Here is a 16545-nt window from a genome sequence, read left to right as displayed (position 1 = left end):
CATTTATTTACACAGAAAATTTTTCATGCATGAATATGACTCGATTTTCTTAAAGGGTCCTCTACAGTGGCCGCGGAAGCGTGAGGACAGAGGGACAATGTCCCCACGGTTATTCGATATCCGCATCATCTGCCCATGTTATATAAACCCCGCCCTCCCCTATCCTACAATGTTAATGTCCCCACACGGCTTCCGCGGCCACTGGTCCTCATTAACAAGAAAGGACTCGTCCAGGACCTTGTTTACATTACAACATCTCCAATTTTGCTTGCAGTTCCACGAAATTCAACAACGTAAATTTTATCAAAGAGGAAATGATTCGCCAATTATAATTGTATTGTAAAACAGCATGTTACTTTCAATCCGTAATTCATAAGTAATTAATGCAGTTTGACCAGACCAGAATGCCAAACAGTTAAATAATTCGTATAGATAATAACGGATGCAATCTGCATAAATAAAGTAATTGGGCATGGTTGATGATGAATGATCAGTGGCCGCGGACAGAGGGACAATGTCCCCACAGTTGTTTGATGTCCCCATCATCTGCCCATGTTATACAAACCCCTCCCTCCCCTATCCTACAATGCTAATGTCCCCACGGCTTCCGCGGCCACTGAATGAAACGTATTAATGATTCAAGTTCAACCAATTTGCTCCGCATCATCATCACTGATTCATCATCGTCACATCCACCTTAAATAGTAATACGGTACGTGCATGCATATTTATACTCGTAGGTAAGTTGCTTATCAATTAATATTAATGAAATGAGGAAGGTAAGACTGTAGATGAGGAAAGTCGAGCTGGAGATGGATGAGGAAATTATATGTAAAACGACGCTTTAAGTGATAATGAAATTATACAAACATTCAAATATATGCGACCTTTATATTTGTAAATACATTTTATAAATCGTAGCCTACAAATGAAAATGAGATGACAAATCAATCAATAACTAATCAAAATCGCTTGAATAAGTGCTGACCAAGTTTGCACAGCTCCAAAATACGACGATTTTACACGCATGCAACTTGAATTATGATGGTGTGAGCATATGTAATAGTGTCAATGTTTTTGTGTTTTGCATATATTTTTTGAAGATAGCATAGTATCGAGAACTCAAATTAGATATTTAGTGTTAATGGGTTAATCATCATAATAATACGGCGAACTGCATAACCTTAACGGCACAAGTTAATTATAGAGGAGGAATATTATATATTTCTAATTAAGCCAAGGTTGCATTGCAAGTCAGTGTAGTGAAATTGGTGGTTTTCGAGGCTTGAATAGATTTTTGAAAATTATTTTGCTCGAATAATTTATGTATTCGAGATTCAATCGAATTAACAAAGTCGACAATTTTCTGGCAAATATTGCATTAATATTTTTGAATTTTTGCACACCTTTTTATGCAGTCGACATTTTTCTGGCAAATTTTGCATTATTTTTTTTGTTAAATATTTTTGCATAAGTAGCCTAACATTTTTGCACATATATGCGCACACATGAACTTGAACCTGGTTCTTCTCTCTGTTACACAAAGAGACACCATTTCATCTCAGGTATCTCAGGAACCAGCAGTAGCACCTCAATTACTTACAAGCGTGCAAGAAAATCATATCTCGTTCGTTCATACATAGGTAAATATCGTCGTCCTTTAATAAATAATGACCACACCCAACAATGCAATGTGTCCATATGAAAAAGATGAAATGTGTGTATTGTAAACATGCAGAATTCCATCTCACATTCTTCTTTATTCCTGTTCCATTTCTTCATCCCTCACTCACTCACTCACACATTTGTACGATCAGATATCATATCATGATAACACTTTAATTGTAATGTGGCCAGTTTTACAGCATTTATTCTGCAACCATACATACGAAATTATTTAGTTCCTTCTCCTGTCTATCTATCCATCCAGCAATAATTTATCACTCCTTTGTGCCCACCAACAAAACTGGGTCCAGATAATAATCCATTCCATTTATTGTGCTGAGATTTGAGAGCCCATTATTATGCATTCAGGATTCAGAATCAGATCACGAACAGTCAGGTCAGGTTCAGTCCAATCCAGTGTAATGGACATAATTGAGAAGTAGAATCGCAGCAGGGGAAAAGAAATATGAAAAATGCAGACATTTTGCACACTACAACGGCATTTATGTATTATCCAAAGTCCGGGAGTAAACTAGTTTGCGAATTAATTTTACATGATTTTAATAGGAAGTTGCTGAGCAGGCTGGATGGTTTTATGTGGCTTGAAAGAAATTATTATGATCAGGACGTGATTCATGAGGGTGATTCATAATTTAATGAAATCGTTGCTTTTTTTAGGAAACCCTGCCATATTTCTGCCATGCCACGACCAACATGTTTACAAACGATTTGTCACGAAACTCCAAACAATTCTTGAAAGTTGTAATGTAAAATCAATAACAATTAACATCGAACAATGGCGTGTGCCTGGCAAGATTATTGCACTATTATTGAGCCATCATATTTACTCCTTCCTCTTTTATGCCATTTTATTTTTCCATCTCAAAACCCACACCGTCATCCAAACGGTAAAATTAAAATACAAACAAAAATTATGGTCCGCCTCTTCGGAGTTTCGACCATTGTCCTGGTCGCCACTACGTTCCTGATAGCGTACAACTTGACAGAATTACTGTTTTCGAACTGTTCTGGTCGCGGAGACGATGGGGGACGTCTTGCCTCCCCCACGCCCAAGTTGGTCAATCCATTTTGCAACGGCTCAATGGGGATGCGTCTCGGAATCATTATTTTGCAGAATATTTTTAATTTAACGTCATTCATCGCCTTCTACATGGCTTGTATCAACTGGTGGTACAATTATGAAATGGGCGTCCTCATGCGGCACGTTTTCGTCATGGTGGGTATTTAATTGCATATCTGTACTTTAATGATGTAGATTTGAAGTAAATTAAATTTGGGTGCTTAAAACTAGTGGAGTTTTGTCTGGATTATGGCGTGCATCGTGGGGGTGGGGTTGGCATTCTCCACCGTGATTTCAGACCCAGTGGACAACGAGAGAGCCATTTTGTACGAAACTTTCTCCAAGCATTACCGAAATTGGGAATATATTCGTCAGCTTGAGTGGTATCAGAAAGAGGTAAATATTTCGACCAGTGGCCGCGGAAGCCGTGGGGACATGTGGAGACGTTAACATTGTAGGATAGGGGAGGGCGGGGTTTATATAACATGGGGAGATGATGGGGACATTGTCCCTCCGTCCCCACGCTTCCGCGACCACTTAATTTTCCACACGATCAAGTTGACATGAAAAAAAATTGCTAAAATTTGCAGAATAACTGCTGCGGAATTTTTGGTGCGGATGACTGGCTGATTCCCCAATTTAGACTATCACCTTCGCAAATGATTGGAAGATTTGCCGACTTTAACTACGGCTTTCGAAATCCACCCACTGGAAAGTGCCACCTGTCCCTAGACAAGTTCAAGACACCGACCGGATGTGGGGACGCCATTTTGAAGACGTATCACCTCAGCATGTTCAACTATGGGGCAATTTTATTCGTCCAAGCGTTCCTCGGTCTCGTGGCGGCGTACTTGGCCGGAAAAGCCTTTCTGAGAAGGGATGCCGAGAAAGTGAGTGATGTCGAGATACCAGAAATTCCAATTAATAATATTAGAACTTCAGCTGCGAAATGAAACGAAATGGAATTTGTCATGATTTTTTTTTGTGGAATTTGAAATCGCATTTCAATATTTATCATAGAGCAATAAAAAAGATGTAATAAATTCATTTGACAAGATGCGTGACGTGTTAAAGAGACTTGATTAATTTGTTGATTATATAACGTACAAAAAATTAGTCACAATTAATTAGCACTTTATTTTACTTTGGTTTAATGAAGGTTTAATTATCTATGCTCAGTGTCAGTGGAATGGAGACGTTTCAGCATTATCAGGTCTCAATTAAATATTTCCTGCGTACGTACATAGATTGATTGCGCTCGACTTATTGGCATTCGCAGAATCGTCTCCATTTCTACAGGTACATACAGAAGTGTATGTAGTAAGCAATCGTACATGTACAGAATAATTAACTAGATCAAGTTCAAGATTGTACATGGTTTGTGCAGAATAATATGCAATTTGTGCTGAAGGTATACACGCACAGAGTAGTGATCATGGCTTGTGATACATATTTTATCCGGCAAAAACACTGTTGAATCAGATGTACTTATGTATCTATATCTCTATTTTTGACTTTTTGCAATTCCTCCCCCATTTTTTAAAACTTTTTGTGCCAAAGGTTATGCATATATTTGTCTTACATTTTAGTTTCGCCGATCAAAAGATTGTTATACAAGACTAGTAGATTGTAAGTGAAGACGTAAGTGAGTAGCACCCAGCCCAGAATAATCCACTATTTATGAGACGAATCGTATTATGTTGCGTATTTGGTTTGGTTAGACGAGAAGAAGGATTGAGAATGACACTGCTTCTTTTTTTCGTGGTGAATAATTGTGAATAATGCGATCCAAGTACAAACAATGTGACAAGTTGTATGGCGTCAAGATTACGTTGGGCAGAAGAGTTTTATGAAGTTCAAGATCAAGTAAGTGTTCCAGTCTTGGCGTGTAATTTTGGAGACATTTAATATTTTAAGGTGTAGTTTAAGGTGATTTAAGTATTTTTGCATGGGTGCAAATTTTTTGCAAAATTTGGTGGATGTCCAGTAGTCCAGGAGCTCGGACTGCGCATACCTCTAATTCTTACAAATTTTATAGGTACAAATCCCACAATTTGTCAGAAAATGATTTGCCCAACCATATCAAATCCAATTATTGACAACATAAAGAAAATTGTGGTGGTGCTTAATCAAAGTCAAGATCATCACAAAGGATACATATCCACAAGCCACGCTACCCCAAAAAGTCGTCTTTACTCAACAATTCAATGCACAATTACAATTACCTATCTACCTACCTGCCCTACCCCATCAAAAGCCAATATTCTCTCGATACATATATTATGATGATGATAAGCCATCCATTACTTTGCACCATTTTGTGGCACAATTTACCTTCTTCCACTTAATTCTGAATTGCAAAGATTTACATAACGACTGACTTGCTTTCAATTTCTTGTGATTTATTTTTTGTCTCTCTCTCTCTCCCTCTCCCTTGGCAGAGACATTCTTGTTCATCTCATCTCTTACTCCACGTCCACGTCCACGTGATCCAACTGCCAATAAGTTATTTTATAGATGAGATGGTATCGTATCGTCCCTATTGCTGCCTTCAATTCAGTCCAATAACGCTGGCCAACTTGTGGATTGGATCTCATCATAAGGAGCAGCAGTATTATTATAACTTCCTCATGTCCAGGTACCCACGAAAGGCGAGCGACCACACCAATTTATTATTTGCCAGGCCCATTTTCTTATTACTTTGTGTGTCCACTTAAGAAGAATAAAGTGAACTTAAATCTCAACCCCTGTTAAGAAAAAGATGCCACCTCCAGTTAGTTAGTTAGATTTATCATCATCCATTTATTTAATAGGGCTCAACGACGCAGGTATCTTTGTCTCAGTTGTGCTTGGTAGGACGCCATCCTCGGACGGTACTCCTAATTCAGGAGCAGGCTAAATAATTAATTAGTGAAACGGTGTGTGTAAAATAGATAAGTAAATATGAGTTATCTTGCCCCCTTTAATTTCTCGTTCGTCCCGACGGCCACGTTTCCCTCGGGATCAAGTGGTGGATTTGGGGGTCAAACTCCGTACAGTTTGAATCCTCAGCAAGGTCAGAGCCGATTTTCTATTCCACAGCAACAGCAACAAATTCAGGACTTGCCGTTGCCGGAAGCAATTTTGCAGAATTATCAACAACCCCAATCTTACTCATCGGGGACGGGTGACTACTACGGAAATCCTGTGAGTCGGGATGAATTTGTGGAAAATTCGTTCCAACAGACGACACAAACGCAAAACTTTCAAACGTATCAGAACCTTCCGTCGCAACCTGCGGGGAGACGACGTCGCCCAAAAAATAGGGCGAATCGCACCCCCGTCGCGCCCGCATTGAGTTATGGACCCCAACATGTCGAATCTTATCAAAATTTTAATCATGGTTATCAAAGCCAACCTGCACCACCTCCTCCACAACAACAAGCACAACAGCAACAGCTCCATGTTCAACATCATAATCTGTTGGGGCACAGTTTAGTTCAGAGGGTGACGCCGATCGAGGGTCCGATTTACGCCAAGGATGGACATCTCCCAGTCGTGCCGCTGTATTCGTACAATGCCGTGAAGAATGGGACGCTGTATCAGATTCCGGTGAGTGAGAATGAGATCATGTTTTTTAATGGGTGGTGGTTCGTGGTTATGTCATGGAATTTGCGAATTGCTACGTGCACCCAACTTTCCCACCCACACGGGATACACACACGTCGTAGGAAGTAAGGGCTAAATATGGGCGACTTTTGTCTGGAGAAGATAAACATCGATTGATTGGGGTTTGATTGACTATCGATTTACGAATTATTGACAAGTTTAAATTTGAGCTGAACTGATAAAGCAATGACAATTTTTTTTAAATGGTTGTTAATTTGGTGATTGATGCGTGCAAATTATTAGTTTGCAGCGAGGGCATGAGCAAATGCGACAAATACAGTTTTTTTTTGGAAATGTGTAGTTTTCACGTCGTAAAGTGAAAAATTGAAATATTTAAGAAACTCGTAGTTTCTGCAGATAAGACAGACATATGCTCTAAATTTATTGATTTTAGCATTATTTGCACACATGCAATTTCATTATTATAAAAATGAAATTGAAGTCTGGGAAGTGAGTAAAAATTATTCAAAAATATACATATTTAACTAATGAAGACATAATAGCGCATTATTTTCTTTATACAAAATTACAAATAACAAAAAAAAGTTGGGAATTTTCCAGTTTCGTATTTTCGCAAAGATACATTCACGGGAACTTCCCGGACGTAAGGTGTTCACAAATTGAGAGATTTTTTATCCTTGCCTACTTTTTTACATTATTTTTCCTACGACCGGGGTATGTATGGCACGTCACATCTTTTTAATTTTTGTCGTCACAATTTTTTCACACCTTTCATTTTTCTCCAGCAGCACAATTTGTGTGCGAATTTCTTAAAAAAAATAATTGATCAATCACGTCCTCTTTTATTTATGACATGGTTCATTATTACATTGTGTGTCATCAGAGAAGTGCATTTAATTCTCGATCCAGTAAAAAAATGGGGTTTATCCAATCTCATCCATGTAAGTAACGCATGAACGATAAAGGAAGTTTGGGTTTTTGATGGTGAAAAAAGTGGGTAATTAATTATTCATCCTTCTTGATCTCTTGTGAAGATACGTATAAAAGTGTGGCTGGCTAAGTGAATGGTTAGTTGACAATGTATCGATATACATGTAGATGAAGGGCGGATAAGTGCGAGACGTGACGCAATTATGAGAGATTAATAAGAAATGACATGATTATGCAGTGACTTATCTGCACTGCGATGTTATCTCTGGTCTCAAAGTGTTAGAGGAGTCGCACGTAAAGACATCGATAGATTCTGATCTCAGCAAGAACATTGTTTCATTTGTCGTGAATTTTTTTACACTTTTCTGACAGAATTTTTATTAATAAGCTTATATTTCTATGATTCATTTCATAATTCATTCATTATTACACTATTATAAGAAAGAATGTGGTTTTTTTGTGTTTCTTTTTTTGCCAAATAGATTCTATACCGTAATTTACGATTAGTAATTTTATCGATTGCACATAGGTCAAGATTAGATCATTGATTTTATAAGATTGAATTGGAATTTATGGGGTTTCCAGCATTATTTTGCGTAGTAGAAATTTATAATTAGTTACAGTGGCCGCGGAAGGGTGGGGACAGAGGGACAATGTCCCCACGGTTGTTCGATGTCCCCATGCTATATAAACCCCTCCATCCCTTATCCTGCAATGCTAACGTCCCCAGATGTCCCCACGGCTTCCGCGGCCACTGATCAGCTAAGGATATATTTTAGCGAGCGGATAATTCTGAGTCATTGGATTAATTTTTTTTGAAGGATTATCTAACCAATAAAATATGACAGTTTCAGACTTGCGACACGATAGTCACGTTTAGTTCCGTGTTTAATTGTGTAATATTTTTATTATTAATAATTCCTCGAACTCGAACTTGACTTTGTGATTTAAACAAGTCTACAATAGCAGTGAGTGATCTTGATAATGCTGACATAATGAAAAGAAAAATAGAGCTATGAGCTCCAATTGAACAGCAGAAAACAAGTGACTGAGACAACTTCCTGTTGGATTAAACCTGTCTCGATTTAATGCAGCAATTATCTATTTCTATTATTACATCACTTTCAAAGTGATCCATCACCATTTTTTCCTTGTTATTGAAACAACACGACTTTAATAATGGATAAAATGAATTGTTTGTTATGATGATTAATTTTGTTCATTAAATTGTTACGGGTTTAATTTTATATGCTTACGATTATTTAAAGTGTGGACATCTTAATTGAGTTTCAGTTATGTTAAATGCAATGTATTGTTTAAAATTGGTTAAAATATGATCTGTTTCTTCCCTTTCTTGAGAGAAAGACCACCCGTCGTCTCATTATCGATTTGACATTGACTTTAACAAGTCTTGTGCCTTGTTCTTAATCTTGTTCTCTATTTCACTACTAAACTAAGGTGGAGATTGTATGTAGAACAATTGCAATTAAAAGGGATTGGCTACATATTTACAAACATAAAAAATTTGGGCTTGATGCATTGCATTGATTTATTAGGAATTGCTTCCTGATTGATTCCGGTGTGGAATATTGTAAGCAGTTTTTTTTGTTCCACGTGGGAAAAATATTGGCAGAAATTTTGGCACTGCAATTTTTGGCAGTGTCAAATAATGAATGAATGAAAAGCACATGTCATGATTTTTTTGCAATTTTTTTTTCGCCAGGATGGAAATGAATGATCTATTTTACTTCCGATTTTGTCTAGAATACGTTTTGTGGTGTGGTTATCAGGATGTCTGCGTATTAAAAATGTGTGTATGCATGCACTCTGTCTAATTTGCATGTGCAGTTTGCTAAGGATTGAGACTAGTTAAAGGTTAAGGATTTAGGCGATTCAAAGCTGATGAATGAATGAGAGGCTGACTGCATCCTAATTTTTGCATCATTTAATAATAACAGCTTGCTGGTTGGTAGATGTCAAGTACTAAAATTCATGGTCAAGTCAATAATATGCAATTCATGTCCATGTTCACATGTTGTTTTGCTACTTGGTTGGTTTGGTGGTAGAGATGCAGGTAAATTAATTTATTGGTGTGGTTTTTAGTTCCTGACTACTGCTTGACGTTGACTTCCATTTCTATTGTTTGGTGAGATTGGTTGGAAATTATTATTATGTGAATGGACGAGGAGCGTTAAAAAAATGTGCAGTCTCATTCTTCCCGTTTGGTTTTGGGCGACGGACGACTATATTCCAAAGTTATTCCATGTTTGATGTGCCTGGAATTTGTAGGTGTGTCTCAGGCAGTGGCCGCGGAAGCGTGGGGACAGAGGGCCAATGTCCCCACGGTTGTCTGATGTCCACATGCATCATATACCATATAAACCCCTCCCTTTCCTATCCTACAATGTAAATGTCCCCAGATGTCCCCACGTCTTCTGTATCTGTGCAACGATTATCTGTGGTCACTGTTTAATGAAGTTTAATGAATGGAGCACAAATTGAAAAACAAATTATATATAGAAATTATATTTTTTCAGTATGTGAGCAAAATTTGCATATTTATTATTTAGCATCTTTTTTTATACAATTTACTCCTGTAAAAGCTGTCATCACTGCTATTTTTCAACTTTGAAATCGAAATCTACATCTCTGTCTGATCTCTCTGCTCCCACACGATTAATTAAATTGTCCAGTTTCTGATTAAATTTATGATCGTCTACGAGGTCCATGATCCATTTGATGATGACGAATCTTATATTACGAATACGACCAGTCCATCCATGCTGCCCACTATGAAACTCTACCCTCTGCCTACTTGAACAATTATGATTGACGAGATAAAATGTGCTAATTACTGGGTCGACCTCCTCATCCTTGTCAAATTTTAGGGGTAGATTATTATTGCTACTCAAAATTAGTGGTCAAAATTTCGGATTTTCCCCAAAGGCCTCAACAACCAGTAGGTGAATAATAAGATTTAGGTAGGTTGATAGGTTGATCTCCTACCTGCTACTTTTTTCTCGCAAAGAGCGAATATTTCACCCATAATTAATTTGCATACGCCGATATGGTCATATTCTTGTAAAGCCATAAAAATGTTTCCCTCTGGACACAGCAATTTCTCAAAAATGAATGTAATTAAAGTCAGCCTTTCATTCATTCATGGATGGATTTGTCCATGTTTGGCTCTAATGGAGAAGATGCGGCAAACAGTGGCCGCGGAAGGGTGTGGACATTGTTCCTCTGTCCCCATGGTCATTCAATGTCCCCGTCATCTCCCCATGTCATATAAACTCCTCCCTCCCCTATCCTGCAATGTTAATGTCCCCAAACGTCCCCACGGCTTCCGCGGCCACTGCCGGCAAAAGGTGATGTAAGTTAACTTGTACATAAGTGGTTTAGGTAGTAGGATGGATTATCTTTTCTCACTGATGGGTTTGGTTATTATTTAGTGGTCTGTGTGGGTGGGTTGGTGGGGGTGGGTGGTAAAGAGAGAGAGAGAGAGAGAGGAAGAGGAGGAGGGAGCCTTGGACCCAGTCGCCCGTGACCATTCTCCATCCATTCATTCATGAATTGTGATCTAGTCTAGTTTAGCTTTTTTAGACACTGACTGCGGTTGCCGATTTTCATTCAGTTATTCAGATCTCATTCAATGGACAAGAGTTCGTTGGGAAGGATTAGAAAAGTACATTGTTAGCTGGTGTATTTACATAAAACTGGAAAACACGCGCTGTCCGAGTATTTAAAGAGGTTATATAATTGACACGGGTGGTGGTATTTGTTAGTCATTGACGTCGGGTTGGTCAGAGTGGGTGGGTGGACAATTAGCGGAATTATTGTGGTGACTTTGTGGTTTGATGAGATTTTTATTTCTCCACTTGAGTGGTTTATAGGGAAATAAAATACCATGAAATTCTACATCTCGGCGAAAATGGATTGTAGAACGCAATTTTGCATGGTTAGAGATGTTTGTTATTCAAAATGAGTCAGAATGTGGGCAGAATGAATAAATAGTTAATTTTTCATCTCAATTGCGTCTCAATTTCAGATCTTGTGGACGGCCTTGTCTTACGCGTTAGGTCTCGAAATCCGCGGAGAAATTTTAAGGTGAGACCTTATCGGTCTTGGGAATTTATATTTGGTTAGCGATTTTTGGATAATATTATTCTAATTTTGCAGAGGACTTCCATGCATTAAGCGGTTGAATCAACTATTTTGTCCCACGGCTGGAAATACGTATCCTTTGTGAGTATATTTTCAAATATATTTCGTGGATTGTCGTGATCCTAAATTTTGACCCCTTATTTCACTGACCAGGGACAACATTGAACGGTTCATCGATGAGAATAAAGCCCTCATAAAACGGATGTACGGAGAATTCGTGATGAACGATGGTCCCGCTGGAGGTGAAACGCTTGGCGCTGGTGGTCTCGGTGGTGGTGGGAACGCCTTGCGCCGAAGTGCACGAGAAGTCTATGAACACGAAGTGGAAGAATTCTTTGGTAAATCGAAAACTGCAAAGTTTGCCAATCGAGCGGAAAATTTGCACCCAGATCAGAAAAACAATTCGACGAATGGTGGTGGTCAGACTTCTCACTCTAGGAAAGTGAGACAAACCGTAAATCCGAAAAATGGGGGGCCCACCCAGCAACCAAAGTCGAACAGGTTGATCAATAATTTGTGGATTTGTATGACTATACATATTTAAATTTAAATTAATTATTAATTAACTTTGGCAGGGTCGACTCTTGTGAATCCACCACGGAGATAACGACGCCTTACTGGGCAGCCAACTCTGCCGGTAAAGTCAGAGCCATCGTAAACACGCAACATTTCGAGCAGGCAATTAATCCAGAAATATTTATATATTTTTAAATACCAAATATTTATATTGATTTAAATTTTTCTGCATTTATTTCGAGTAGGCTATTCAACAAGAAGTCTGCGCCAAAACGTCGACAAAACATTGCGCTGGAGATTGCGGATGTGAACAGAAATATAAGTGGCACCGCCTTCTGGGTAACTTTGTCAAATTACGATTATTACCCTAAAAATTTGCATATTTTATTTTACATATTTTTGTAGCCTACGATCCTGACAATGATTGCAGAGGAATTTTCATGGATTGGTTTTTATTCCCGTCTTGCTGCGTGTGTAGATGTAACCCTTAAAAATTTATACTTTTTACTAGAAATAAATTTTAACATGACCTTTTTTTGCTATATAAATAAATACTTAATGATTGAGATTAAATTTAAATTTATGTATGTATGGCTTCATTTATATTTATTAATCTCCACATCCACCCACAATCTTCTCATGAATGACAATCATTTCCTTTACAACTTTAGCAAATAGGTAATCAATTCTCGTAAAGATGGATTTTCCTTCTGAATTCGCACCCATCACGGTCTCGATATTTTTCCGTGTCGCTTCTAACGCATTTTTGTAATAAGTTTCCACTTTCATTAAGTCCTCCGAAGTCACTTTGCTCCTATCAGCGGCAAGTTGTCCTAATTGTGCTACCTCTTCTTCCAATCTCTTTACTTTTTGCTCCAAATTTCCCGACTTTCTGACACACTCTTGCCATTTTATTAGCGCAGATTTGAACTCGAACTCTTGTTTGGTTAATTCCTCCAGCTCGTGGCTCGCCTCGGTGATCCTGGCGTGAAGCATGTCATTCTCTGAGCTGACCGTGTCAATCTGCAACTCCCATTTCTTGGCGTTCGTGCAAGACTCGATCGATACGGAGCGGAGGTGGTCATTTTCTTTGAGGAGTGAGGTCAAAGTATCGCTATTGTGTTGACTTGGAATTTTTGGAGTGGTAGAAGTCGTTGTCGTACTCGCGTTTGGAATTGTGAACGTTGCCGTGCTGGAGAAATCACGCTGCGTTTGTGGGAGCGATTCGGACGGTGGGATTAAAATCATGGGAACTTTGGCGTGCGTTTTCTTGACTTGGTGTAGCAATTGGGACCAATTTTTGTACGTTGTTCCGGATGGGTAGATACAGTCTGGATTGTTGGAGGATGATTGTTCCATGACGGAAGTTTTTCTAGTGAGAATTCCAGACTGCGCCTTTTTCAGAGAATCTTCAAACGCATCGAGTTCAAATTGGGATTGGAAACCGATCCCGTAAATTTTTCCGGTCGATTTGTCCGTCCAGTGACCAAAGGTGGCTGAGGTTTTGTGAAATTCGAGGAAGGGGAGAAGGGTAGAGTTGACTAGAACTTTTTTCGCAGAGTTTTGCAAATCCATTGAAATGATGCGGTAGATTGCTCTATTTTCGTCGTAGAGGATTGAGATTGGGACTTCGTGGGGGCGAAGGGGGGTCCATGAAGAGTTGGAGGAGAGAGAGTTGAAGGTAAAGACGTTGGCTTGGGCGAGATAGAGGGGTTGGATGGTTTTCGAAGTGGTGGTCGTTGGAGGAAGAGGGACATCTTGCGAGTTTTGTTGAGGCATAATTATGAAGTGGTGATGCTAGGAAAATAATTTGTGGGGACAGTTAGTTACATGTATACATATGTAGCAGTAGTTTGTGTTAGTGTTAGCATTATACGTACCTCGTCGTTCAATGCGGGGGGATTTGTACAAAAAACGGCAAGTTTTTAGGAATTTTAAATACATTCTGGGTACTTTAATTATTGAATTTCATGCAGTTATCTGGCGTAACCACCAACAACATGACATCCACTGGGGGCCATACATGTGGCAAGTAATGAGAATTATTGAGCCGGATGTACCACCCACAATATATTTCATACGATTGACATGAATAATTAACACCAGGTTAAATACAAAATGGTAGTTACACTCTTATATTTTGATCAGTGGACAAAAAAGTTTCGATTGATTTTTTCAACGCATTTAACGTTACGGAAATATCGGAGTTTATATTATTGACCGTGTAAAGCTCTAAGGAACTGACATCTGAGGAAACTGATGTGCACAAGCCTCTCGATCCGGATCGAAATATGGCTGGAAGTCCGGGTTGGAGGTACGCGTCCAAATTTCTCGTCTGATCTCCCAGAAAGGGATAAGCTCCTCCTGCGCTGAAACAGTACACTCCCAAATTGTTTTTATATCCTTCCAAAATTGTGTAAATCAAGGTGGCGAAGGTGTCGTCGACTTGAGGAGCGAGGATCATGTACTCGTGGTCCTTTCTGGAGAACTAAAATTTCAATAAAATTTCAAAAGAGTTACAAGAAATAATAATGACAAATTGAATTCATGTAACGAATTAATAATAATTATTAATTAGCTAATTATTAGCTTTGTAAATCGGCTTTTATATGTAAACGAACTCACTAAAGGAACCATTGCCACAGCATCGCCGAATCGGACGACGAGTCCGAGAGCGTCGTGGACCTTGATCAAATCCGTCCAGTAGGAGCGATGATGCTTAGCGTAATACTCTTGTGAAATGGCGTGTAACTTTTCGAAAGCTCCAGAATACTGGTGAACCCCCAGCAAGCCGTGAACGTGGGGATGAACTTGACTAGCGCCGGCGTGGGGGAGAACGTCCCACAGGATTGAGGGATACCTGCAGCACACAATGCATACATAAGTATACGTAAATATATAAGTTGAATGTGTCATATTTTCAAGAAATAATTAGTGAGCATAATTGCCTTTGTGTGGTGTCTTGTTTATGAGCGGTTTCAAACCATTGCTGACTCGTGTTGACGAAAAGGTCGAGTAAAGCTTGGAATGAAATGTTCACTGGGTGATGCGTCTTGGGAAAAAATAAGCCGTGGAATTTCGCCAGTTTAAACGTGTTTGAGGCACTTGCGGAATATTTGTTGTCAATTCTGCAATCAATTATTATTTTTAATTGTATTTTTTTGTAGTAGTGATACATTTTCTTCTGTCAGTTACCAACCTGCCAAAGACATCCTCAGCCGTGTGATCCTTATACTGACAGAAATCACAGGTTGATTGCGTACTAGCGGACAAGTTTGCAATGTAATCGACAGGATTTATGGAAGATTTTGATGTCGGTCTTTTCGAACGGAGAGGATTGAACACGGTCTCTTCATGGGATCCTTTTATCACAATTTTATAGATTTTCTAAATAACAAAATGGAACCTAACTATTGTAATTATTAAATTTCAATTCATAAAAACAAAATGAAACGCACTTGATGATGAATCTGTTTAAATAATTCGGGATCATTTCCTAGCCAGCCTTTCACTTCGGCCTGGAATCCTTCTGGTATCACGAGGTCAGCATCGATACCCTCCATAGTAAATATTTCGTTGAACAACGTCCAAATGTTGGTGCATTCCGAATCCTTGGACTTTTTCATGTACTCTAACTTTTCGTAGACGTGACCAATACTTTGGCCTAATTTAAATTCAGGAGGGTAGCAATTTTGATCAAACCAGTCCTGCAAAGTGAAGTTAAGTTACTAATTGCATGTTTCTCTATTTAAAAAATTAACATGGGTACATTTTGCATTTGCATACCGATTTTTTATGTGGTAAACTAAAATCACTCGGCCTTCCAAAGATATGATGTGGAATCTCAAACAGGGAACCAGTTCCGCCTTGATAAGTCCACTCGGCGTAGTACATGTGTCGTATCGTGAGGACTATGATTATTATGATTACGGCCAAGACGCCCAGTCGAGCATATCGATTCGATCGGAAAATTACGTAACGTCCCCCCATCCACATTCCTCCACCGTCTTTGAAGGGGGGAGGGCTAACAGATGGAGATTGACGAGGAGTTGGGATTGAAGTTGAATCAATAGCTATTTCGGATTGCGATAAAGGTACCTAAAAATTTACAAAAAAGAGTTTGAATTAGGCAAATCAATTACAGTATTAATTTGAATTTTTACGAACTACATACATATCGTGCCGTCATTTTCCGCTGTTGTTAACTTTGACAGATGATGATAACATTGCACATTGATAACCCCACATTCCGATTGATGTATTCACGGTTCACCAAGCCATCTCGGGCTCGGTATTTTGCACCAGATCCAAGATGAACTGAATAAGAATGAGCTGTAATTTTTATTCAGATTAGGGCTTATCATTCTTCCAACGATACAACAATACAAAATATGAAAACAGAAATAAATCAGATTTGAACTTACCAAACAATAATTGGCCGCCACCTTGCCTTTGTTAAGATTGGTTATCGAAAGGGGGTTAGATAATCAGCGGTGTAGTGATACATCAAAATCATGAAAACTAATTAACAGTTAACTTTAATAATAATTGAGCAAGATGAAATAAACACTGTACTGTAA

The 16545-nt window shown here is 38.7% G+C and overlaps 4 protein-coding genes across 5 annotated transcripts; 2 read left to right on the top strand and 2 right to left on the bottom strand.

Annotated features, from left to right (window-relative positions):
* Nucleotides 1-1872: 1872 nt before the first annotated feature.
* On the top strand, nucleotides 1873-3803 carry LOC110845092. The gene is made up of 3 exons (XM_022091449.2): nucleotides 1873-2902; nucleotides 2978-3142; nucleotides 3337-3803. The coding sequence occupies exons 1-3, from the start codon at nucleotides 2462-2464 to the stop codon at nucleotides 3697-3699; spliced, it is 969 nt and encodes a 322-aa protein (XP_021947141.2). The 5' UTR covers nucleotides 1873-2461; the 3' UTR covers nucleotides 3700-3803.
* A 1520-nt stretch (nucleotides 3804-5323) lies between these two features.
* On the top strand, nucleotides 5324-12548 carry LOC110843087 (protein spaetzle 3). The gene is made up of 7 exons (XM_022089003.2): nucleotides 5324-6337; nucleotides 11334-11392; nucleotides 11465-11530; nucleotides 11603-11950; nucleotides 12025-12127; nucleotides 12211-12304; nucleotides 12371-12548. The coding sequence occupies exons 1-7, from the start codon at nucleotides 5690-5692 to the stop codon at nucleotides 12454-12456; spliced, it is 1404 nt and encodes a 467-aa protein (XP_021944695.1). The 5' UTR covers nucleotides 5324-5689; the 3' UTR covers nucleotides 12457-12548.
* A 26-nt stretch (nucleotides 12549-12574) lies between these two features.
* Nucleotides 12575-13744, bottom strand: LOC110843086 (homer protein homolog 1). The gene has a single exon (XM_035848735.1). It carries the CDS (start codon nucleotides 13742-13744, stop codon nucleotides 12575-12577), a length of 1170 nt encoding a protein of 389 aa, XP_035704628.1.
* Nucleotides 13745-14022: 278 nt separating this feature from the next.
* On the bottom strand, nucleotides 14023-16540 carry LOC110843085. 2 transcript variants are annotated; one of them, XM_022089000.2, is made up of 8 exons: nucleotides 16390-16540; nucleotides 16140-16297; nucleotides 15752-16063; nucleotides 15424-15672; nucleotides 15165-15352; nucleotides 14914-15093; nucleotides 14591-14825; nucleotides 14023-14453 (listed from the first exon to the last, which is right to left on the bottom strand). In XM_022089000.2, exons 2-8 carry the CDS (start codon nucleotides 16152-16154, stop codon nucleotides 14091-14093), a joined length of 1542 nt encoding a protein of 513 aa, XP_021944692.1. In that variant the 5' UTR covers nucleotides 16155-16297; nucleotides 16390-16540; the 3' UTR covers nucleotides 14023-14090. The 2 variants fall into 2 exon arrangements, with proteins under 2 accessions (XP_021944692.1, XP_021944693.1); XM_022089001.2 differs by having other exon boundaries at nucleotides 16140-16282; nucleotides 16390-16536.
* Nucleotides 16541-16545: the final 5 nt, after the last annotated feature.

This window comes from Folsomia candida, unplaced genomic scaffold (assembly GCF_002217175.1).
Source record: "Folsomia candida strain VU population unplaced genomic scaffold, ASM221717v1 Fcan01_Sc002, whole genome shotgun sequence".
Taxonomy (NCBI): Eukaryota; Metazoa; Arthropoda; class Collembola; order Entomobryomorpha; family Isotomidae; genus Folsomia; species Folsomia candida.
Note: the sequence above shows the minus strand (reverse complement) of the source record. Positions and strands in the feature narration are given on the sequence as shown.

Coding starts and splice junctions, on each gene's coding strand:
- LOC110845092 (XM_022091449.2), top strand. CDS start 2,462: ATGGCGTGTGCCTGGCAAGATTATTGCACTATTATTGAGCCATCATAT. Junction 2,903..2,977: donor TGCGGCACGTTTTCGTCATG/GTGGGTATTTAA, acceptor GCTTAAAACTAG/TGGAGTTTTGTCTGGATTAT. Junction 3,143..3,336: donor TTGAGTGGTATCAGAAAGAG/GTAAATATTTCG, acceptor TAAAATTTGCAG/AATAACTGCTGCGGAATTTT.
- LOC110843087 (XM_022089003.2), top strand. CDS start 5,690: ATGAGTTATCTTGCCCCCTTTAATTTCTCGTTCGTCCCGACGGCCACG. Junction 6,338..11,333: donor GGACGCTGTATCAGATTCCG/GTGAGTGAGAAT, acceptor TCTCAATTTCAG/ATCTTGTGGACGGCCTTGTC. Junction 11,951..12,024: donor CAGCAACCAAAGTCGAACAG/GTTGATCAATAA, acceptor TAACTTTGGCAG/GGTCGACTCTTGTGAATCCA.
- LOC110843086 (XM_035848735.1), bottom strand. CDS start 13,744: ATGCCTCAACAAAACTCGCAAGATGTCCCTCTTCCTCCAACGACCACC.
- LOC110843085 (XM_022089000.2), bottom strand. Junction 15,094..15,164: donor GCTGAGGATGTCTTTGGCAG/GTTGGTAACTGA, acceptor AATTGATTGCAG/AATTGACAACAAATATTCCG. Junction 14,454..14,590: donor CTGTGGCAATGGTTCCTTTA/GTGAGTTCGTTT, acceptor TTGAAATTTTAG/TTCTCCAGAAAGGACCACGA.